General features: G+C 41.9%; 1 protein-coding gene across 1 annotated transcript in view; it reads left to right on the plus strand.

Moving 5' to 3' along the window:
- Positions 1–24,125, plus strand: part of PRKCH (protein kinase C eta) — a 222,009-nt gene that overhangs the window by 181,754 nt on the left and 16,130 nt on the right. The window contains exons 11-12 of the mRNA XM_025869921.2: positions 12,113–12,251; positions 12,847–13,035. Of these exons, the coding sequence (XP_025725706.1) occupies positions 12,113–12,251; positions 12,847–13,035 (328 nt within the window). The remainder of the gene's footprint in view (positions 1–12,112; positions 12,252–12,846; positions 13,036–24,125) is intronic.

Consider the following 24,125-nt stretch of genomic DNA (forward strand, 5'->3'; position numbering starts at 1 on the left):
TTAACGGAGATTCTTAAATGTGAGCATGATACCTGGAGTTGACTGTTGATTTGTGCAAACACATGATAAAAAATATTAGTAGGTTTGGACATGTCGAAAAGAGACCTTTGTCTATCACAGCATTGTTTGTTAACAGTGAAAAATTGGAAATAACTTCTCCCAAAAGTGGCCTTGCAGGATGTGGGTTTTATCACATCACTGAACGAATGAGGCCAGTATCCACTATTGGGTTTATGTCCTAAATAATTAGGCAGGGAATGGGTGGAAAGCAAGGACTGGCTGCACCGGTTGGGTTTTATTTGACTGCGTTAAGAGGAACAGATACCATGTCACATATTGGGAATTCTGTATTTTATTTCTGGAGAATTACAGTTCCTCTGTCAGTTTGTTCCGCTTAGAAGAATGGGTCATTTGTGCATTTGACAGGGATGAAACTGGATGAACCTCAACTTGAACCAACCTTTTCTCATTACACTGAGCAGGGCTGCTGATAGTGAACAGAGATCTTCATTCCTGTGTCTTTTTTATTTTTAATTTGAGTATAGTCAACATACAGTATTATATTTCAGTGTGCAATATAATAATTCAACAATTCTATGCATTTCTCAGTGCTTATCAAGGTAAGTGTACTCCTAATCCCCTTTATCAACTTCACCCATCCCTCCCACCCACCTCCTCTCGGGCAACCACTAGTTTGTTCTCTGTGATTAAGAATCTGTTTTTTTGTTTGTCTCTTTTTCCCTTTGTTTGTTTTCTTAAATTCCTCAAAAAATTCCCATATCATCCAGTAATTTCGCTATTGGGTATTTACCCAAAGAAAAGTAAAACACTAATTCAAAAAAATATATGCACCCCTATGTCTATTGCAGCATTATTTATAATTTCCAAGATATGGAAGCAACCCAGGTGTCCATCAATAGATGAATGCTTAATTCCTCCATCTTAATGCTTCAGCATTTGGTCCTAGCAAAGATGGGTAAAGTAGACAAAGGTATGGTGGCTGATGGAGCTTAACCAGTATTTGAGACATTTTGCTCACTGGTAGTGCCGGGCCCCGGCACTATATGAACATCCTACTTTGGCTCCTTGCTCTATTACCCACAGAGTGGTTTATAAGCCAGATGTGTCAGTTTATAATATAATAGACCTACCTGCCCCAAACTCAAAAGCTGCCAATGTTATTTAGTATTTTCAGAGTTTGTGTATACTCTCTCAGTTTTGATTCTTACAAAAATCTTAAGGAATGGGCCATGTACATGTTATCTTTTTTGCTGATGAGGAAATAATAGTTAAGGTCTGTCTAGTACTTAATGCATCCAGGCACTGTTCTAAATAATTCACATTCAATAACTCCGTTCTCATGATGCAGGAACCATTATCTGCATTTCATGGTGAGGAAACAAGTATAGAATGGTTAAGTACCTTGCCCAAGATCATACAACTAGTAAATAGCAGGGCCAAGACTCCAACCCAGGCAGCCTGGCAAATTCAGACTAGTATAGTGTATACTGCCTTTTGGAATCAGACAGAGGTGGGTTGAATAACCTCTCCAAGGTCATGTGGGGGTTTGGGAAGGAAGCAGAATGAGGGAGACAGATGGGAGCTATGTTGCTCCGTAAGAGTACAGTTGTGAATTTGCCCTTGGTCTCGATCTAGCCATGTGTGTGAGGACTCCATGCTTGGCTACTAGTCTGAATTTGCTGTGTCCCCAGAACTGGTCACTCGGATTTATTACCAGATAAGATCATCAGCATGGACTCCAGTTCTTTAGGAAATGGAAAATATACCCCACTGTTATTGGTATATGAAACCTTATACTTGCAAAAGATCTTTAAATGTCTCTGTGTAATATACATATGGACATAAAATGTTGCCACACAGGTCACTCATGGAGTGAAATCCAGGGTTAGTGACTAAAGTCTAGCACCTTACAACCTTAATGTTTTAACAGAGCAACTAAGGTGCTGAAAAATTGACCAAACTGAAGTAACCATTATTTATTGGGTCAAGATTAGTCCAGCATTTAGGCAACAACAATGTTAGTCTCTCAAAAGGTCTCTTCATCAGCAACTTTTGCTTAGAGGTTTGTTGATAATTTTCTAAGCTAATTAAGACACACAGGCTAGGGCGCCTGGGTGGCTCAGTTGGTTAAGCGACTGTCTTTGGCTCAGGTCATGATCCTGGAGTCCCCGGATCGAGTCCCGCATCGGGCTCCCTGCTGAGCTGGGAGTCTGCTTCTCCTTCTGACCCTCCCCCTTCTCATGTGGTCTCTCTCTCTCTCTCACTCTCTCTCTCAAATAAATAAAATCTTTAAAAAAAAGTTAAAAAAAAAAGACACACAGGCTAAAAAAGAATTTTCCCTAATTCGTGAATTGTTTACTTTTAAGATGTTAGGACATTATAATGACTTTTACTCATGCATCTAAGAGATTACTTTAATTAAGAATACTACTACATGAAATTGGAAATAATCTTTGGATGATGTATCCACATTTACTCAAATGGATTACTCAACAGAATGGATGTTTTGGGAAACCTGGTTGTAAGACTAAATGCTAGGGATAGAAGGGGTAGGTGCTCAGGAAGTAGCAGTGAGTTCTTCCAAAGGGAGTTTCTTAGGGGTAAATTCAGTGTCTTCTGCACATTTTGCTGTGATATGCCCAGCATTAGGAGGAGATCAGTAAATCCCTGGAAAGGGACTCAGATGTGTGTTGCTGTCATATGTCCAGCCTGTGATCGGTGCTCTGGAAGTGACCTCAGAAATATTCCAGTCCTACCCTTGGAGGTTGTGATCACATTGGAGAAAACAAGGCTTTATGCAAAACACGATTAGAGAACACAGCAATACCAACTATAACCCAGAACTAAAATGTGAGGTTCTTAAAAAAAAAAAAAAAGGTAATAAATAATAACAACAACAACATAAATTAAAAATAAAATATGAGGGTCTTATTTAATTCCAAGGACCGGGGAGTGGTTCTGAAACCCTAGGTATTCTCTTGGGTTTTTCAGACTTCCATTTAAATAGCTCAGGTTTAATCTCTGATGGAGCGAGCAGGTAATCAAATGAGACCTGCTGATGTGGCCGTAAGTTCTGGTTCAAGTCAGAAGTCTGTCTCCCCTCCCCTCTGATATTACACAAGGCATTACTAACGTTGGCAGAGTTTCGTGTTTGGCCAGTTGTCAAAAACAGCCTGAATATCCCTTCCTGAGGTTGGTGCTATAAACTGCACTCCTTCCTGTTGTAAAGCGTTCCTCATCACCCTACCTCCCCCCGGCAGTGTCCATGTCACCTCTCAGATGCTACTATTTCTTCTCAACAGAATGCCTTCAGGGCACCAGCCTCACTGCTGACAGTCTAGTACCCCCAAGTCAGAAGAGCCCTGGGTTTCCTTAGAGGGCACCAGCCACAGCTAGACAGGCTAAGTCTCATTGTCCCTTCACTTGTTAGTCTGTGTATTTGCATTGATACCTCAGTTGTCTGGCTAATCTTTCTGAGGATAACAGCCACACACTTATCCACTTGCTAACAGTAATAATGGTGACAACAATGGCTGACATTTATTTACCTAGTGCTGTGTGACCTCTAAGGTCGAACAGAGTTTCATTCTGTGGCCTCTCTGTTAGTATTGGTGCCGTGTGTGCACCATAAACCTAGCAGGTTCCATCTTCCCTGCTCATCCCCACTCCACAGCTGCCCCAATTATCATTAAGATCACGTGGGTTAAGAAGGACCCATGTTCTGATTCCTCCTCATTGGAAATCATTCCTTCCTTTATCTTCCTGAAGATGCCCTGCAAGCAGCCAGCAGGGAGCTCCTCCACACTTATCCCATCCCTAGCTTGCAGGCTCTCAGAATCCTATGACTCTCTGATCCATTTCTTTGTTGGATCTCTGTGGCCAGAAAGCAAAGTGGTTTTGCATGGGTCAGCTGCACCCAGCTGTCTGCACTGGGGAAGCCTGAGGGGTTAAGCAGAATTCAATGTGTTGACCACCTTATCCCCCCTAGACTATCAAGTACAAGTGTACCCTTTGCTCCAGCATCCTTTCTGTGTTGTCACACTGAGGCCCAATGGTCAGGAGACCCCTCACCACCCAGGGTCTGTCATCTCCTTGGTGTCTTTGTCTGAAGCCCTCCATCCCGCCTGCCTGCTTTTCCTCGCAGAGGGCGTCTGCACGCTGAATGCAGCCAGGTATCATGGAGGAAGCATTTTGGCAAGGAGAGTCCGTGAGAGAGGTTTTCTTGGCAACTATAAAATAAAAGTACTGTAGGGAGCTACTAAATAAATTTGTGCCATTTCAGCTAGGGAATTTCAACCCTCCTGGGAGTGGTGGCGGGGGTTTGGAATGAAAAACTTTAGGGAGAAGGCTCAACTGTCAGCTTGATGGCTCACTTACTTGATGGTCCCTAAAGAGACGTATGAGCTGCACACTGTGGACGTTCATCAAACTCATTGCCTCCTACATTTGTCCAGAGAGGCAATGAGTGTTTTCTTTGTACATTTTTTTTTTCCAACCATAAGACAAGGCAAGGGGAAATCTGTCGGTCCCTTTGCTCAGGTTAAATTGGTCCTGTATATGCACAGTGGTGAAGGTGGAAACACGCTGCCTGCATATTGAGTGCATCCAACACCAGACCTGGATGGAAACCAACACCCGGCTTGGGGGGATTTGTTTGTGAGTCCCTGGCCCTGTTTTAAAGGGATTGTAATAGCCAGACTGTACAGGGTCATTTTTATGATCATTTCCCAACTTAAGCAGCTGTTGGGAGAAGTAGAAAAGGATAGGGGGAGCCTCAGAGGAGAGTTGGTAATACTCTCAGGGTTGGAAGTTGTCTTATGGACTTGATTCATTAGAAAATGGGTTATTTTACGTTCAGCCTCAGAATGAGCGTTCATGTTTCACATATTCCTAATTTGTTCCAATAGATCAGCCCCACAAAACCAGATAAAATGTCACTTCGGGAAGAGAAATGGCATGGGGACTTCATTTAATAATTAGGAATGTTGCTTTTTTAAAAAAATGTTTTTAAAAGATTTTATTTATTTGACAGAGAGAGACACAGCGAGAGAGGGAACATAAGCAGGGGGAGTGGGAGAGGGAGAAGCAGGCTTCCCGCGGAGCAGGGAGCCTGACGCGGGGCTCGATCCCAGGACCCTGGGATCATGACCTGAGCCGAAGGCAGACGCTTAACCAACTGAGCCACCCAGGCGCCCCCCCCCCATTTTTTTAGCAGGGGCCTCATTTTCATGCTTAAGTTGGTTAAGAATACAGGGACACATCATGGGGCAGTTGAAAAATCAGTGCCATCCACAACAATTATGTATTTGGTAGATACTTAAGGTAACTTCAGGAGTGAATAATGAGCTTGTGGCAACAGGTTCGGAATTCTGAGCCCACAAATGTTCAGGTTCTGTGCAAGTAAGTTGTTTGTTTTTTCAACATGTCCTTGCAGCCTGCATTCCAAAAGAAATCCTTTCCATCTCTACCAGTGGATTATATTCCCTACACATCTTCCTTGGGAATTACGGCCATAAATGGTACAGAAACCAAAGAAAAGGATTAAAGCCAAAACATGTAAACATATATTCTAATGACTTCTTCCAGGTTATCAAATAATATGTAATTCCCATAAGAAATTTAGAAAACACAAAGCAAAGAAAAACTATTTAAAAACATATCACCCAGAAATAGACTTTTACCCTTCCCTCTTAGCTTTCCATCTCTCATTCCTTCCTGATTTGCTTCCTTCCCTCTACCTTCCTAACAACCATAATTAAGAGAATATTGAAAATATAATTTTGTATCCTGCTTTTCCACTTACAATTGTATCAGCCTGTAAATAAGTCATGAAATCCAGCAGCCATAAAGGACAAATTGGAAGATTTGACTGTATAAAAATATAAAAGTTACCATAAATAAAACTTAAAAACAAATTGGGCAATAATATTTGCAATCTATATAATAAACCACTACTATCCATAATATGTAATGAGCTTCTAAAAAATAATCAGAAAGATAACTCAAATTTTAAAATGGCTAAAACATGTGAATAGGCAATAGAAGAAATACAAATGGTCATTAAACATATACTTTTTAAAAGCTTAATCTCACTAATAATCAAGAAATGAAGTTAAAACAATGAGATCATTTTCCCTAGCAAATTGGCAAGGACATAAGGATGATGATATCTAACTTGAATTAGGAAGCCACATGGATGCTCTTGTGCACTATTGGTGGGAGTATTAATTGGTGCAACTCTTTCAGCCATTGCTCAACATCTGTTTAAATTATAAACATTTATATCCTTTGACACAGCATTTCTACTTCTAAAAAATCTATCCAAAGTAAACCTTCCTACAAGTGTGCAAATAATGTTCATTACTCTCTGGTTTGAGGTTGTAAAAAATTAAAAGCCATCTAAATGTTCATGGAGAGGGGACTAGTTAAATTATGATACACCTTTCTAATGGAATCTTAGATAACCATTACAGAGAAGGAGGAAGATCTATAGGATATAGAAATATGTCCAAAATATTTGTTAGGTAAGAAAAGCAAGTTATTTCATAATATATATTAGTGTAGCATTAAGAAAAAAAGATTTGAAGACTGTGAGACTGTCATCATTTTCCCCATGATTTTTTCAGGAATGACTGAATTTTATGTAGTGAAAATATTACTCCTATAATCACAAAAGAAATAATTTTCAAAAGATAAATTTTCTGTCATAAAAATGTCCCTACATTTTTAGTCCTTTATAAAGTTTTAGCAGCTTCCATAAAATTCTGTCATGTATATACCATAATCTGTTTAGCCATTCCCGTATTAATAAATAATTTGGCTTATTTCCAAATTTTTGCTATTACATAAGATGCGGCAACGAACATTTTTGTAAAACAGAATACTGCAGTTTACGCTTACAAAGGCATCACATCACGTAGCAGGGGTTGAGGGTTAAACCCAGAAAGAGTCCATTAGATGATTTTGAATGTAAAAGGTTAATGTTTTCTAACCCTATTAAGCCTTGACAAGACTAGGGATGACCCACTTGGAGGCAGAGGAGTTGGGTCCTTGCTTCCCTGGGCACTCAATGGTGCTACCCACTCGGGCTCTAATTTATCACCAGTATTTGTGGTCCCGGTGTGAAAAAGACCAGAGATCTTATCCTCAGAATACCCTTCTCATTCTGCTCCCTCTCCGCAGGTGAACTCATCCATGCCCAGCTAATGACTCTCAGTCCTACAGCTCCGACCCAGCCTTTCCTCTGACTTCTAGCCATGTATATTCGGCTGCCTTTAAATGTCTCCACTTGGATGTCTAAAAAATAGCTCAATATGTCCAAGATAAATTCTGTGAGCCAGAACATCCTCACGCCTTCTTCCCTTTTACTGTCTATGTCTTTCCATTACTGTATCCCGTTACTTTTCCCGCCTAGTCGTTCTCAGACCATCCGATTCCCTTTGCCTTACTGCCCCACCATTTGTTTTCTGAACACTTCAGTAGCTTCCCATCTACTTTCCTCAAGTTCTCTCCTCCCCCTCTAACCTTTTGTCCACATTGTCGCTGGAGGCTCATTGTAGAATCACAGGTTAATGCTTATCCATCTCCTGTGTATGACCTTTCTATGGTTTCTCTTTCTTCTTGGGCCAAAGACTGGAATTTTGGCTGGTCCCTGCCATATCAGGCTCCTGCTATCTCCTGTCTCCTTCAGGACTCTGGGCCCCTTGAGTATTGTTTGGCTCAGAGATGGTCCTCTGAGATTTGTGCGGTGGGTGAATGGCTGAATATCTTATGTTAAGTAATACATGAATGGCACATCTATCTAGTTGCTGATAAAATCAGATATTACACTGTTGCTGTTTCAGTGACTTCTCACCATTTTTTTTTTTTAAAGAGAGTGTGTGTGGGAGCACGAGGGAGAGAGACAATCTTAAGCAGGCTCCATGCCCAGAGCAGAGCCAGTCGGAGCTGGTCGATGCCCATGGGGTGAGAGCTCACAACCCTGAGATCGTGACCTGAGCCGAAATTAAGAGTCAGATGCTTAACTGACTGAGCCACCCAGGCGCCCCTCAACATTCTTTTACCAATTTAACACAATCAGTCTTGCCTTGAAAAAAAATTGCAAGTTTATATAAACCCAGACATTCAAAATACAAGCTAGCCCTAAATGGTTTTGTTGTGAAATTGTGATCATGATATTAAATTCATTCTTTTCAGCCACCTCTTCACCCTTACCCACCCATCAGCCTCTTCTCCTTAGAAGACAGCAGTGAATTATCTTCAGAATATTTGACCAGTAGAGACACATTTGCTGTGCATGCCCCTATTCCCGTACAAAGGTTGGGTAAAATCCACTGAATTCCCTCTCCTTGCACAAACTAAAAACCAAAGCAAAAAAATTGGGGGGGGGTAAAATTTTGATTATGCATTTCATAGTGATGTGCACAAAAATGTCGCTTTGTCATTATTCAGTCTTGAGATACTTATTGATTCTCAGATGGTTCTTGTTTCAATTGGGGAAGTGTCAGGAAATAATCTACTAGGAGGATTAGCCAGCAGTGCAATACCAGTATATAAAAGAGGGTTTGCCTACTATAGTGGGTTATGAGCCCATGCTCTGGGGGGAGGTGAGCAGAACTGAGTTTGAATCCTGGATTTACCCTTGGGTAACTAAGTAATGTTGCAATAGATCCTAGTTCAGAGGGTTGTTATGAGGATAAAGTAATACGGTTAAAGCACTTCCCATCTGGTGAACATTCAGTGTGTGTTAGCTATGCACACACATCCCCAGACGAGCAGACAAAAAGCGGTATACTTGTAATAGTATATTGACTGTATGCTTTATAATAACCAATATCCAAGTTATATTTTTTTGAAGAATTGTTGTCTCTTAGATTCGATATTAAAATATTTACAGATGAGATGATTTTATGTATTGGATTTGCTTCAAAATCTGAAAAAGGATGGATCAGGTAGGGAGTGAAGGTATACACAAACAAAATGGGGCATGCATTGATAGTCGCTTATGGTCTGTGATCACCATGGGAGTTGTTATATTCTCTGTACGTTTGTATAGATTTGAAATTTTCCATGATAAAAAATTTTTTCAAATACTTTAAAAATTGTTACTGAATAGCCTCTTAGAGTCATTCTTGTTCAAGGAGCCAGCTCTCAACTCACCTTCCTTTATTTCTTTTGGAAGAGTCACTGATTCCAGTGATCTAAGCAGAAAGACTCATGTCATTCTGTTTTATGACTCTTGGAATAGCTCACTGTGGAAACAAAATAAATAGAATTTCTGAATTTCCTTTGTCCTCGACCACTTGAGATGCTTCTCGATGAAACCACTGTGGGCATTTTAAGTAACCCTGATTACCTGGCAACAACAATGTATAAAATAACTCTTTCTACCCTTCTGTGTGCTTGTATGACAAAAGTTATAGCTATGAAATACAGGGGCTCGATGTGCTAATGAATGATGAGCCCGTAATTGTGTATTTGGCATTTTGGAATCTGAGCCTCTGCCCTGTATGAACTTGTAATCTTCATTGTGTAGCCTTGTTAAGTTTGGCTGTTGAGTTACATGTTGGCATTGGAGGCTGGGAACTACTGCAAAGCCAAAAACTGACCTCTGCCTATTTCAAAGTCAGAAGTCATAGGATGACTTTTTTACTTTTGCCTTTTTTTTTTTTTTAAGTAAAAATAAGGATTACCCTTAGAATGGAAGCTGATGGTGGCCATGAATGAATCTTTAACCTTTGGATCTATTTGACGAACCCCGTCAATGTTTCACTCTTTCGTCTGGCTGCAAGCCGAGGAAAAGTATCATGATTGGGTCCATAACTGCCTTTCCAAAAGTAGTTTCCCTTCACCAGCATCACCAAAGCAAAGAATTTGAGCTTATATTTCAGGATTCTTCTTTTCCCTCTGGAATCCATCTCTAAGGGGAAAAGCACATCACTATTTGTAAGTGTAATTACTTTGGAACAAGGATTCCAGTGAGGTTTATGAAGCTTCCTTTATTCCCCTCAAAATAAGACAGGCTCTGAGTTGGCTAGGGCAGCTCACTGTTGTCTGTCTGAAATGCTTCTGTTTATCTCTTGGGGCAGCACCTTCTGCCAGACCCAAGCTGAAGAGAGGGAGGAGGAAGGTTTAGCTCCAGCTAAGGGGAAGACAGGTACACAGACAGAGCCTTTCGGAATACAGTGCAGGGTGTACCATCATCGAGGCATGAACTGGGTACTCTGGGGGCAACGTTGACTATCTGGGGATATCGGGTCAGAACTTAGACAGAAGGTGTGAGACATTTGGACCAAGGGCAGAACTGATAGCCTGGGATTATATTATGTTCTTAATTGAACCCCCTTGGGGTCCCAATTTGGGAGTTTTGTCTGTTAGTTAGCACCTGGTATGAAACCAACAATGGCATTCCCCTTGGGCCTTATACAGTCCTGAGGAATGCCAAAAATGAGTCTGAAACACCAGGATTGAAGTGTGGTCTCGGGCATCCTATGACAGGGATGAGTCGAGCCCCCTATACTGCTCAGTCTGTCTTCCGGGCAGTGAGGCTGTGTCCCCGGACTTCCCTGTGCAGAGGGCATGGTGCTGGGTGGCTTACAAAACTGATCGCAAGCACTTGTCTCTCCTGGAACAATTCCTGCTACCCATGACAGCAACTGAGTAATATCCAATTAAACCTCTTACTTGAGATGTTAGTCACAAACTCTCTTGAGCAATCACAGGTCAGTTCTTGAGACCGTTGTAGGTTTCTGTTAGCACTTGTTTTCTGTTACCAAAGAAAATCCTTTACGAGTCCATAGCAAGCCAACAGCTTTAGGAGAATTCAGAGACCCAGTAACCTTGTTTGGCAACATGAGAGAGCAGGCTCTGGGCGCAGGTCCACACGGACCTGGCTGGCTGGGCTAGAACGTGGTGCTGACAGAGGCCGCCCCCAAGCTTATGCAGATCCCCCATGGTCTTGCTCTCTCCTGGGGCGGCAGACTGTAATCTCTAACCCTGAACACCTCTGATGTGTGCCATCTGTCCCGGAGGAGCCAGACAACCAGGCGCTAATAGGGCAGAGGATCTGCGACCATTCCTGGAAGAATGGCTGAGAAAGACCATGCTCCTGGCAGTGGCCTCCCTCCCGAATACATGACCATAGTCATCCCACCCACCACCCTGCACCTTGTGAGTCCTCCTTCACGTGGGCTAAATACGTCTTGCTTATATTGTGTGGGGGCTGTGGCGGAAGGAAACCGTTTCCATAGATCACAGCCCCCTGAAAACGGTTGCTTGTTGGAAAGTGGGATTTTGTATGGAGAAGGGGAACAAGGCTGGGTTTGGTTTCGAGTGGAAAAGGCTTGCTTTTCTGAAGTGGGCGCTCAGAGACCCAGCACACCTTTGCTTACTCCCAGGGAGACTGCCGCCAGGGGCACATAAGCCGAGAGGAGGCCTGCTCTGCGTTCCCACTGATGTGTGCCAGGAAAACTCCTCCGCTTTCACCTCACTTATCGGGGATTCCTAGAAGACAGGACTTTGTTTTCATTCCTGGGTGTCTCTGGTGACCGCTGTCTGTGAGACCTGTGTGGTCAGGCTGTAGCAACTCATCAGCTCACAGGGCACAGCTTGGAAACTAGTCCCGCCCGTGCTGGCATCACCTGCCTCCTCTGAGCTGAAACGTGATCCCGGGCTGGACAGACACCAGTCTTTCCCTCAGGCCAGGCAGGCCAACAGAACTGGATTCCCAGAGCAGGGCTAGACACACAGAGCCATGAGTGCCCCGCCACAGCCCACGGGGGGGGGGGGGGACGACGGTGAGGCTCCAGAAGGTCAGTCCTACAGCGACTGTGGAGACGCCCCGGTGACGGGGTACCATCGGGCCTCGGTAGTTGTATATGGTTAGCCTATTCACAAGGGACCATCATCTAGGAACCATGAGGCAAATTTTGAGTTGACTAAAGCTTTTTCCAAGATAACCCAAAGAAGTTTGTTGCCTTGGAGGTGTATGCAGGAAGCTTGCTTGGTGTGGTCTCCTCAGCCACCCCACAAGCCAGCCCATCAGGGTTTGGGGCCTGGCTGTCCTACGCATTTTGCTCGCTCTTTCTTCCAGAGATCTCAAATTGGACAACGTACTATTGGACCATGAGGGCCACTGTAAGCTGGCAGACTTCGGGATGTGCAAGGAGGGGATCTGTAATGGAGTCACCACGGCAACATTCTGTGGCACACCCGACTATATTGCTCCAGAGGTGAGTGCAGCTTGGGCAATCCTGAGCATTAATGTCACAGGCTGTTTTGGTGCACTGAGCTCTATGGGCGTGTCGAAAGCTGACACCTCCACACTCCCTGATGCCTCATTGGGTGAATGATGCCCGAAAATGTCCTTGGTTCCTATAAATAACAATTTGAGTTAAAAAATTTGTGTGTAAACCTTGTAATTGCTTTAGGCATTTGCCCTGAATGAGGACAAAGTGTGCTGTGCTCCCAGCTATTTATCTTCCTCTTTGTCTCTACTCAGTGCTTTGGTCCCAGCCCCGTTTAGCAGAAGTAGAGAAAAGTGCCTCAGTCTTTCCCATGCGAGTGAGTGAGCCCAATCTCCTCCTCCCTCGACAGGGACACAGTGCCCAAACCCTTTCTGTTTTGGATCTGCACATGCCATTACCTTGGCCAAAACAGGCCATAAGTGTTTGATCACCTGGATGAAAGGTCCTCTGAGTTGAACCACAGAGAAAACAGACCACTCTCTAGAGATGAAATGAAACCTCTTTCCTAATACGTCATTTTCCCTAGTCATTCAGGACACATTCATTGTTCAGATGTTCTCACCTTGCCCCCTCTGCACAGATCCTCCAGGAAATGCTCTATGGACCCGCAGTAGATTGGTGGGCGATGGGAGTGTTGCTCTACGAGATGCTCTGTGGTCACGCACCCTTCGAGGCAGAGAATGAAGATGACCTCTTTGAGGCCATCCTGAATGATGAAGTGGTCTACCCTACATGGCTCCATGAAGATGCCACAGGGATCCTGAAATCTGTAAGTTTGGCTTACCCAGCCAGCTTCCGGCCTACTGCAAACCAGCTGGCTGTGTACTTCTTTGTGTTCTTCCAGTACCTCGCACTGGTAAGCTCCCAGTGCTAACTGCAGTGTATGTTTTAACCTGCAGAATCAAAGAACCAGAATGTTTTCCTCTGGTTATGCAATAGTTCTTTCTGGGCCAACTGCGAGCCATTGATAACGTTGTTTGCCAAATATCAAGTATTTCTAGCACTTGTGGCTCTAGCGTAGGTGAAGTAATGCACCCCCTTTAAACAATCAGGACACGCCAGGGGGTTGGGTCAGGTGAATGCCATTCTTGCTTTGTTTGGGTATTGACTGTGTTTCTGGGATGAAGGGGTCTTTCCCTTAGTGCTGGGCAAGGCCAGGAGAGGTTTTCCAAACTTCTGCAGATCCCTTTTGGGTCCACATTATCCTAATGAATAATAAGTGAGGTGCCAGGCCCAGGATTCATGTGCAGTGAGGTTAATGTATCATGAAAAGTCTTTTTCATGTACATTTAAGGTACCATGCTGGAAGCCTTATTTTGAAGTGAGGAGGAAACATGGATTTGATGCCTTTATGTTGAAAATAAAAAATGATCTGTGTCATTCCTATAACCACATTAGTTGAATTCACAAAGCATGTATTATTGCCTACTAGGTGCATAGGGGAATAAAGATGGATAAAAGGTCAATTCTTCGAGTAGGGAAAAATCAGGACAATCAATTCTCTGTCGGATAGTTTCTAGGGGGCATAAGAATTACTTTTCTTAAGTTATACCCTTTCCAGTGGCTTGGGGAGACAGAAAACTAAATTTGGGAAATACTGGCTATCTTGTTGGGAGACTTCTCTCTCTTTAGAAATCTTCAGTGATATAATCAGTGGCATTTCAAGAACACTTTATATGCCGGTCACCGTGTACTGGGGCTGAAGGCATGATTGTCCCTGAGAATTCTCCTTATCACTAAAAGTGAAATAATCAAAGAAATGCTTCAGGCAAATATTGCCAAAGTGAATTGTAATTGGTAACTTGATTCTCAAGGTTAGGTGCCAGTATTCTCCTGATATTGAGGAAACACTAATCTCTTATAGAAACAAAAGTGAAGTCACTTTGGATTCTACCAAATGTCTCCTGCCTAGCATGTTTTCACAAGAACAACTGATTTGTATCATTGGTAGAAGTTTTAGACTGAGGAAATAAAGACTGTGGCTTTTATGACTTCATGAGTAAAAGACGGAGGAGGGCTTGTCTCTGTGGATTTGTGCCCTGAAGTGTCTTAACTTCTGGAAGGGAACCGTACTCACCTAGGTTGGCCCCAGCCAACTCTGATGACCTAAGCTACTTTAACACAACCTAATCATGCTACAGAATTGGGCTTATGTTGCATTATTACTTTTCCAGTACCGTGGTCCATAATCTGGCTCTTTAGGCACGCTAACCCCCTGTGGCCAACAACTGCCACCGTCGTTCTATTCATTGGTTTTCATGGCGCACATATTTAATTCAATTGCTATAGCTTATTTAGCATTTTTAATGCTTAAAAGAAAGACCTCAGAGTTTATAATTCAAATGAAAATACTAGTTCGAACTATAAAACGTGCATCGTTGGCTTGGTATATAAATGTCATTATGCTTAGTACCGTGAAGGGTAGGAAATAAAAATCAGTCTGTGCCTCAAGAAACTTTAGTGTTCTCTGTGTGGGGTTAACAATCAAGATCATCATTTCTCTGATAAACGTCTCCTACCTTTTGTCTGAATCCAGTGGAAATCTTGAGGTCACCTTATCGTTTGAGTTGGACATCACTCACATGTGCTTCTCTTAATTTTTTTTCTTCAAAATTTTAGAAGTCCTTAACTTTATTCTAGTATTTCAGAATCCTCTTGAGAGAGTTTTTCCCAACTAAATCTGGGACCTAGATCTTACTCCCCCTCACCCAGTACCTATAAAACCTAGAATTGGTACTAAGCAAGGTTAAGAACCATATGGAACTATTAAGATGGTTTCTTCTTAACCAGATAAGTCCAATTACTTTATATCTTTGAGATATATATATATATATATGTATGTATTTTTTTTTGGTAACTAGAATATTTATTATCCAGTAATATCCTCCCTCCACAATCTGTTCTAAGAGAAAACAGAGCCTCTGGTGCCCAAAGAGAATCTAATCTTCATTGGAGACTGAGTTTTTCCCTCTCCTTGCTGATTTGCTCCTGGGAAGCTATGAACCTCTTCACTTTCCTTTATTTTTCTTTCAGACACCAGTTGCTCAACTGAATAGAGACAGCACCTGAGATTGTGATATGTCGTTGACCTTGCAATGATTTTCCTAAGTGGCATTCTATGTTCTTGGTGGGGTGTCTCCCCGTAGGAAGGAGCATGGGCTTCACTTGGTGACAGGCTTACCTCCCAGCTCTAGTCTGTTTTGACTCGGTGACCTGGGTAAGCTACCACACCTCTCTGAATCTCAGTGTCTTTGCTTACAAAATCAAGGTAATAAAATCCATGTCATAAGATTATTATCCAGAACACCATAAGGATTCTATTTCTTCTTCCTTCAAGGAGCGTCCCTTAAAAGTGATTTTCTGAAAAACACTTGCAAAGTTATCAGATGAAATTACTAAAAAGCATTCACCCAGAGGATTTCTGGGACAGCTTTGTACATTTCAGCCTCTATGCCTAAAAATAAAAAAGCTTAAATGCCATAGTGGAGGAAATTCAGCTATTCTTTGCTAAGGGCTGAGATATTTAAATGAAAGTGTGATCAAGGAAAAGAAAGAAAACACTTAAGAACAGTCAGGACTCGAGGAGAAACACTGAGGAAGAAAGGCTTCATCTGGGTCTGGTGGTGAAGAACCTGTCCCCACAGCAGAGCTGTCCACAGGCAAATCTCGGCTCTTTCACTCACTGGCTGTGTTTTCTTGGGCACATAGTGTAATTTTGCCATGTCTCAGTTTCCTTATCTGTACAAATGGGGCATGAAATAGTGTGTGGGGGATACTTGGAACAGTGTTCAGCAGAGGAGATGCTCAGGAGGTGGCCACTACCATCATCAATGACATCTGCATCTATGAAATGATTTTAGACTCTTTGTGCTTTCCTTTGAAAAATGATTATTGTATTAGGAAGAAGGTTTAAGTTATCAAGTCATGCTTATAAAACCTTTTGGACTGCTTTTTGGCTTTAATTGCAACTTGATTTAATTAGACCAATATAGTTTTCTATTGCTAGAAGAAACCTTAAAGACTGTCCATTCCAATCCCCTCATTTTATAGATAAGGAAACTGAGGCTCAGAGAAATTGTGACTCACCAAAGGCCATTCAGCACATTAGTTTAAACAAACAAATTAGAACTCTTGTGCAGTTTTCATGGGAATGTAAAATGGTGCAGCCACTGTGGAAAACAAGATGGCAAGCAGTTTCTCAAAACATTAAACATAAGATTACCACATGGTCTAGCAATTCCATTTCTGGATGTATCACCAGAAGAATTGAAAGCAGGGACTTGAACAGACATTTGTACACCAATCTTCACAGCAGCATTATTCACAATATCTGAAAGGTGGAAACAATCCAGGTGTTCTTCGACAGATGAATGGATAAACAAAATGTGGTATATCCATACAATGGATGATTATTCAGCCTTAAAAAGGAAGGAAATTTTGATGCATGTTACAACATGGATGAACTTTCAAGTCATGCCTAATGAGAAAAGCCAAACCCCAAAGGACAAATGTATGATTCCACTTTTATGAAGCACCTAGAATGACCTAGAAAGTCAAACTTATAGAGACAAAAAGCAAAATGGTGCTTGCCAGGGACTAGGGGTGGGGATGTAGGGAATTAGTGTTTAAGGGGTGTGGAGTTTCAGTTTTGAAGGATGGAAAAGGTTCTGGAGATGGATGGTGGCGATTTGCACAATAGTGTGAATGTACTTAATGCTACTGTGCTATACACTTAAAAATGATTAAGAAGGTAAATGTCATATTCTGTATTATTATGCCACAATTTAAAAAAAAATAGAAAAAAAGCCCTAAAACCCTGGGATCAGAATCCAGATATTCTTAACTCCTAGCCAGAGTTCTGAGCTAGACTACCTCTGGCCATTCCCCATTTTTCTTCTACTTCCCATTAATAAAAACATGGGCACAGACCTGACTAGGGTAGAGGCTGAAGAATAAAAGGATTAGGGCCCACCAGGGTTCACGGAGTGACCATGGAAGAGGATTCAGTGAGGAGGTTAGGAAGGAACGACTTCAGGTTGTATAAACATCTAAATCTAAAATGTGGCTACTAGTTTTACTTGTGGCGAAATAGGCCGATGGTTTTACAGTGTGATCTACCCAGAAACTGATGCCTGCAGTAACTTTTGAGTAGTACTAAGTAGGAACAAATAGTCCTAGGCCAGATAACTGAGGGCTTGGGGAATCTGTGTTAGAAGTTATGTAAGTGGAGACATTTTGAAGGACTCTGAACAAGACTTCATTTTGTTGTGCAATTCCAGTTCAAGATAAAGTGCATTGCTTTCTTTAAAAATATAGACTTCAAGCCCTTTTCCAGGATTTTGTGATCCCCTAAGATTCTGGGAGCTTGGTGACTTCAAGAGTTCCTAATATTGAATGTTGACTCCATTAGATGGTGTCCTGCATGGTCCTAAAAATTGCCAGGAGGTCCTGCATGCTAAGTTTTGTATTATAATCACTTGTCATCACCCTTCATTTCATAGAGCTTGGCGACGATTAAAAACACAGAGAATTGCCAAGATAGAAAATCTTTCAAAAGCACTTGGTCTGAATCCCTGGTTGATAGATGAAGCTGAGACCCAGAGAGGTGAACCAACCTCACATGGTAGCGTGGAAGAAGCACACACTAGTCTGAGTCAGGGGACCTCCTTCCGCTCCTGCCACTGCTCTTCAGCCTACCTCTGCAAAGCAGGGATGAGTACCCCAACAGTACCCACTTCAAATGAGGGAGTACACATGAAAGCATTTGCAAAGTTGCAATACAGGAGTAATTTATTAGTATTGTTGAGTTATGAGTAGTAATTTCATAACATAATGAACGTGTCATTATCATCATCCTCTCCTTGAACAAGGTCCACCAACATCATCAAGATTATTAAGTGCTAAATTGTACGTGAAGCTGGATTCCATTTTTATTCCAGAGAGAACTATATTGCATTTTTCCAGAAGCTAAAGACACGTATGTGGGATGTAAATAACCAAAAAGATACGGATCTGCCTCCTCACTTAACAGGAATGAGTCCATGCATATATGCATAGCAGCCATGGGTCTGCTAGGCTCAGGTACTAGCAAGTGGCTGGGAATGCAGAGAGCACCGTGCCAGATATTATCTTTGCCTTCAAGGAATTTAAGTCCAGCTGGGATGGGGAAGAAAACAGATAAGAAAAAAGAAATCATACAAATAACTATAGTTACCCTACAATTGACGTTAAATAAAATAACGTTATCGTTAACTTACAATTCGATTTTTAAAAAAGGTCTAAGTTGCTTTGAGAAGATATAAGAGATAGACCAAACCTAATGTAGGTCATCAAGTGAGGCCATCCTGAGGAAATGACATTTAAGCTGAACCCAAAGGCTGAAGGCAAGTTAGGTTCAAGAAGTACATAAAGATCTTGAGAAAGAGTGAGTTTGAGTAACTCCCTGGCAGTGTGGCAGGACTGTAATGAGCAAAGGTGTAGGGCCGTGGGGGTTAGAGGAGTTGAGGCAGAGCATGAAGGACACTGGAGGCCATGTGAAGGAGTGCCAAGATGAGTCATTGGAGGACTTCAAGCAAGTATGAGAGACAAAATGTTTCTTCATGTTTAAGTGATCATTCTGAATATTTATAAAGAGATATTGTAGATCAGATGGAAGCATTTGCAGATGAAATATCTGGGATTTTTTTTTTTTTTTGAGAGAGAGGGAGAGACAGCGGGGGTCAGAGAGAGGTGGGGGAGAGAGCAAATCTCAAGCAGGCTCCATGCCCAGTGTGGATCCCAGTGTGGGGCTTGATCTCATGACCCTGAAATGATGATCTGAGCTGAAATCAAGAGTTGGATACTCAATCAACTGAGCCACCCAGGTGCCCCAATAGCAAATTTTTAAAAATTAACATATGAATCCATTTTATATAGTGTGTGTATATAATGTATATATGTATACACACACATTACAGACTGTGTAGAAAAAGTGAACTCAGCCTTCATTTAATGAAACAAAATGGTTTAGCAATACAAACATAGAAAAAGAAGAAATAATGTGAGCCACATACCAGCTCCCTGGCTGATCCAGCTACATCTTTTTTTTTTTTTTTCCCCACTTTAGTTTTGAATTTATTATGAAATGTTTCAGTAACAATGGGTCTGGATCCAACTATGCCTTTTTGATTGCTGGTAAGAGTCCCAAGGTCCTGGACTGGGAGTCGACATAACCCTAGTCATTTTTATGCTAAGAGATAAAATTTATCAGCGGTTTTAGCATATTCATTCTTCAACATCCATAAACAGTGTTCGTACCTTCCCAAGAAGTATTTCTCAATCCAAAGTTGAGTAAGTGTACCCCAAAGAAGGATTTTTAAACAAAGAGCAGTGAAGAAGAGAGCCGTCAGTGGTGAGCTCTGCCCTGAGCTGCTCCCCTGCTGCCCTGTGGGATCCCTTCCTGCGGGCTGGGGCTGCCCTTTCCCACAAAGACAGGAAGGGCCAAGATCTCCAAGCCAGCCTCTCACATCCGCTCCCTGAACCACTCTCAGCATGGTGGACCATCCCTACTTGGCTTCCTGAGATTTCCTGATACTCTTTTCTTTGGAACATAAGGTCAGCCCTGTTCCTGGAATTGGTGTCTGCTGGATATTTTGGTTGCCTTTTTTTTTCCCCTTCAAAACAAATGCTTTCTGAATTCCTTCCCCTACCTTTTAAAATGGAAGGTATTATTATCTGTAGAAACTGTTTGGATACCCATTTATGTAGCATACCATAGAGTCATAGATGTTAAGGACCTTGTGGCTTTGTATGGTGTAATAATGTCAGTGAGTCCCCTGAAGTGGGGATGAGGGGGTGTTCTTTTCCCCTGTTCCACAGAAAGTGAGTGGTTGAACAGGATGGGCACTGGCGTCTTACCCAACAGAACTCCCAGCCCATTGTTACTTTCCTACCCTAGCCCTTCCCGTGATCACCTTTACCAACCGCGCTCCCAGATTGTGAACTTTCAAGTTCTTTGTGTGCAGATGTCCAAATATTTCATATAGACGTGAAGAGAGGCAGAGGACTTGCTTGTGAGGACACTCCCCTGAGGCACAGAACCATCAGGAAGAGGGGAGCTGGAATACACACAATGTTTAGCCCAAGACTTCTACTTGGGGAAAAATTCCCAAATCATTAACCACTAATCCTTACAACTAAAAATAACCATCACAATACACTCAAAAAACCTGCAATGGGAAGACTATTTTTCTTTCTTGCCCTTTTGTCTCTCATTTCTCATCTTCCCTTTAAATGTGTATCTGAAATGCTCACATGTCCATGCTCTAAAAGCAAAACAATCCCACCTGTTCGCTCTCCTCGATTATAAAAACTGGCAATATGCACAGAAGTTAACACAGAAAAGATATGCGGAGACACACTTGGGTAAAGGCATTACAGATTTATGACTTTAAAGACAATTTTTTAAATGTTTTTCTTTCCCTTGGTTTGAGAATAATACATGCTTTTTGTTGGCTGAGTTTCCTTAACTGGCACTAAATTATCCCAAAATGCTAATAATCATAACACAGAAGAAAATAGAGAGTTTGCTTAGAGTTTTTGTGGTGGCACTGAGTTTTGCCTTCATGTAGCTCCAGAGAGAGATTTGGGAAAGTCCTCACGAATCCACAGAGCTTAAGAAGGTGACAGCCTTTCTATGAGATGAATCTTCCTCTGTGCTAAATCATCTCCTGCGAGGGATCACGAGGCTCGGTGCTGACTCAGGTGAAGTCAATGCCTTTTCTCTGAGCTCACACAGGTGGCCAGGTTAAATAAGTGCTGAAAGGAGTTTGGTGCATTCTCCTGAGTCACCTTTGTTCAGGAGGCATTGTAAACTTGGCATTAGAGGGAGATTACAGAGTGCTTTTGTTCCGAAGCTTTATGGAAACTGAAGTGTGTGTGTACTTGTGTGGGTTTTATCTGTCCTCACACCTCTCAGATTTCATCATCTGTGCCTTGTCTGCAGGAATCCTGTGTGCCTCTGTGCACAAAGGGAGAATCACAGTTAATGCTGGGATCCTCTTTTAGCCAGGAGTGTGTCCCACGTCTGTCGCCATGCAGTTGATGAGAGCAGCATTGAATTTGACCCCCTCCATTTCCCACTCCTCTCCTGGCAGAAGTCGAGATGCTCAAGGGAGGTGGTCGGGCAGAAGGAGGCTGAGGAAGTAGAGGGAAAACTGGGACCAGATTAAGGTAGAGGATCCAACTCTGGATCATTAGAACTGATTTTCCAAACACTGTGATGGGGAAAATCCAAAAGAAATTTACTGGAAGATCCTTTATCAAGAGAGATGGTTAACATGCAGCCAGGCAGCCCTTTACTAGGACTGGAGTTCCCATACGAGGAAATGGAGCTGCTCCACAGGCCTCTTACTGAAACTACTAGTGCAATTAACACCTTTCAGAAATGAACCGTTTCCTTACAGACAGATCAGTGCTAGTGTTGGCAGAAGACAGAAAAACCCTAGCACACTGATCCTCCCATAGACTTATTTGGCATTTTTTAATCATATTTTATGAAAGTTACTGTTCTCAGCTTCCCTCCCCCTCATTTTAGCTTATAAGTTTACTTAGGAATAGAGTTCCTAATGTTGTATTTGTGGCTGGCAGTGTGAAGAAATTTTTTTCCTTTTTCTTTTCTTTTTTTTTTTTTTTTAATGGAGTACTAATACCACTTGCTCCTTTAATCTCCATATCTCAGCCAGGAGGATAAAGATATCAGAAGTTTTGTAAAATGAGCATGGATACCTTTTCTACTTGGCAGTTTGCTAACTGAAATCTGTGGGTTAGAAGAGCTTTTTGTTTTAAGCTGGAAAAATTCTTGTGAACAGAACTAGTACACTTTGTTTTCTTTCGTGTGTCCTTTCCAACTATCAAAGATCAATAATTTTTAGCAATTGATGGTTAGGTTTGGTTTGGACACCCTAGATAAAAAAGGATGTTGGCCTGAGTTTCGTCAGCAGGAAATAAAAGGCATTGTGTAGTCTCCTCTGGAGGACCCTTGTTTAGTACTTGCTTCCTTTAAATAGCTACATTTGGGGGGATCACACCTGAAATGAAGAAGTAGCTTGGGCCACAGTGAGTAGAGCTTTCTTGTCCTTTAACACTTGGGAGAGCAGTAAAACCTGCCCCGTCAGTCAGGGATGCTTGAGACTCACTTGCCAGCATAAAATCATATTGGCCAACAACATGGGTGTTGGCACAAATGCCTGACCTTGGACTTGGATCTCTGAGACTCACCTCTGACCTTTACCTTTTTTTAAACCAACATTGTCCTATGACTTGGGATTCAGGGGAAGCTATAATGATTATAAAACATGGGAAAATTGAAGTGTTAAAAGCACTGAAAAGGAATTAAGTAGATGCCTACACAGAAAGGCCGTTGGATTCCAGTCACTGACAGCATGAAAAATAGAGCCAACAAACCCGCTACAGATTTGAGCACTGTTTCTGCCCCCTTGCATGAACAGCAACAGTACGGGGCATTTCCTGTACTGGCTTTCATGAGGAGATAATAAAGTACACTGTGTACTGTGTCTCTGGAGATACTTATGGAATATTCTGATGTAGGTTAGTTATAAGTAACTTATCAGTATAGATGTTGATCCATTGGTATTTTCAAATATACTCATGTGCCCCCTTCTTCATGACTAGCCCGAGGAGATAAGCTTGAGCAAGTTATGTATTATTTTACTTTTTATAAAGACAAGTCCACTTGAGACCCAAGGAAAATGTGGCTTCTCTAGCTGAGGGAGGAGGTACAGTCATCTTCAAAATGGCAATTCTTCTCTCCCTGAATTTTAATGATAAATCCAAAAAGAGACGATAGAGAGCACAGTCCATGGAGGCCATTGGTCTCCCTTCCCACCTGATGCCAGAGAGGTCATCTGGCGTCCTTGACAAATCCCAGTTCTTATGCTAATGTTTCCAATAAGACAGTCGTGCTCCTCCTGGGAAAGCCCTTTCTCTCACTTCCATGGCATCGAGTATTAAACTTATTTTAATTGTCCTTACAAGCTTATGTATGTCCCCTTAACTCCCACTCCCTAAACATATTTTTTATTTAGAAGTGCTCTTACTGCCGACGCCTCTCCTGGTATTTGAAAATATCAACAGTGCCCTTTTATCTTTTTTTCTCCAATATAAAGCCCCCCAGTTGTTTAAAGTAAAGCAAGCTGGTCAGACTAAAGGATTCTTTAGGTCCTTTTCAAGACTGTTTTCTCTGCCCTCTCTTAGTACCCGCTGGTCCCATGGGCCAGCAAAGGAAGCGTAATGTAAGTAAGCACACAAAGTGCCATGCATTCTCATTCAAGTGAAGTCCTGAATGTCATCCCACAATTCCTCCTGACCTGTCAGTCTACACTGTTTTTTAATCCAGAATCCAAATGAGAAGATTGGTCACCTCAAAAAGAGGGTTAGCACAGTGACTAAAAGCAAAGGCTTCTAGGGCTAGATAGGCTGGGCTTTGAATCTCAGCTTCACCACTCCCAAACCGGGTGGCCTTGGACAGGTTACAGATTGGACTGTGCTTCAGTTTTCCCAATCGTAAAATGGGAATGGTAGTCAAGGTTGCTGTAAATATTATACAGAATGAATTTGAAACACTTAGGTCAATACCTGCTATAATACAAGAACACATAGATATGTATATAAAGTAGTAGTAATGGCTACCACTTATTAAGCTATAGCATTTACAAAAACTATACTATTTTTTATTGATGTATAATTAACATGCCATATCATATAAGTTTCAGGTCTATAACATAGTGATCCAACAATTACATGCGTTATGAAATGGTTGCTATGATAAGCGTAGTTACCACCTGTCACCATACAAAATTA

Source organism: Callorhinus ursinus, unplaced genomic scaffold (assembly GCF_003265705.2).
Source record: "Callorhinus ursinus isolate GAN/ISIS: 27379988/994484 unplaced genomic scaffold, GSC_fseal_2.0 scaffold8, whole genome shotgun sequence".
Classification (NCBI taxonomy): domain Eukaryota; kingdom Metazoa; phylum Chordata; class Mammalia; order Carnivora; family Otariidae; genus Callorhinus; species Callorhinus ursinus.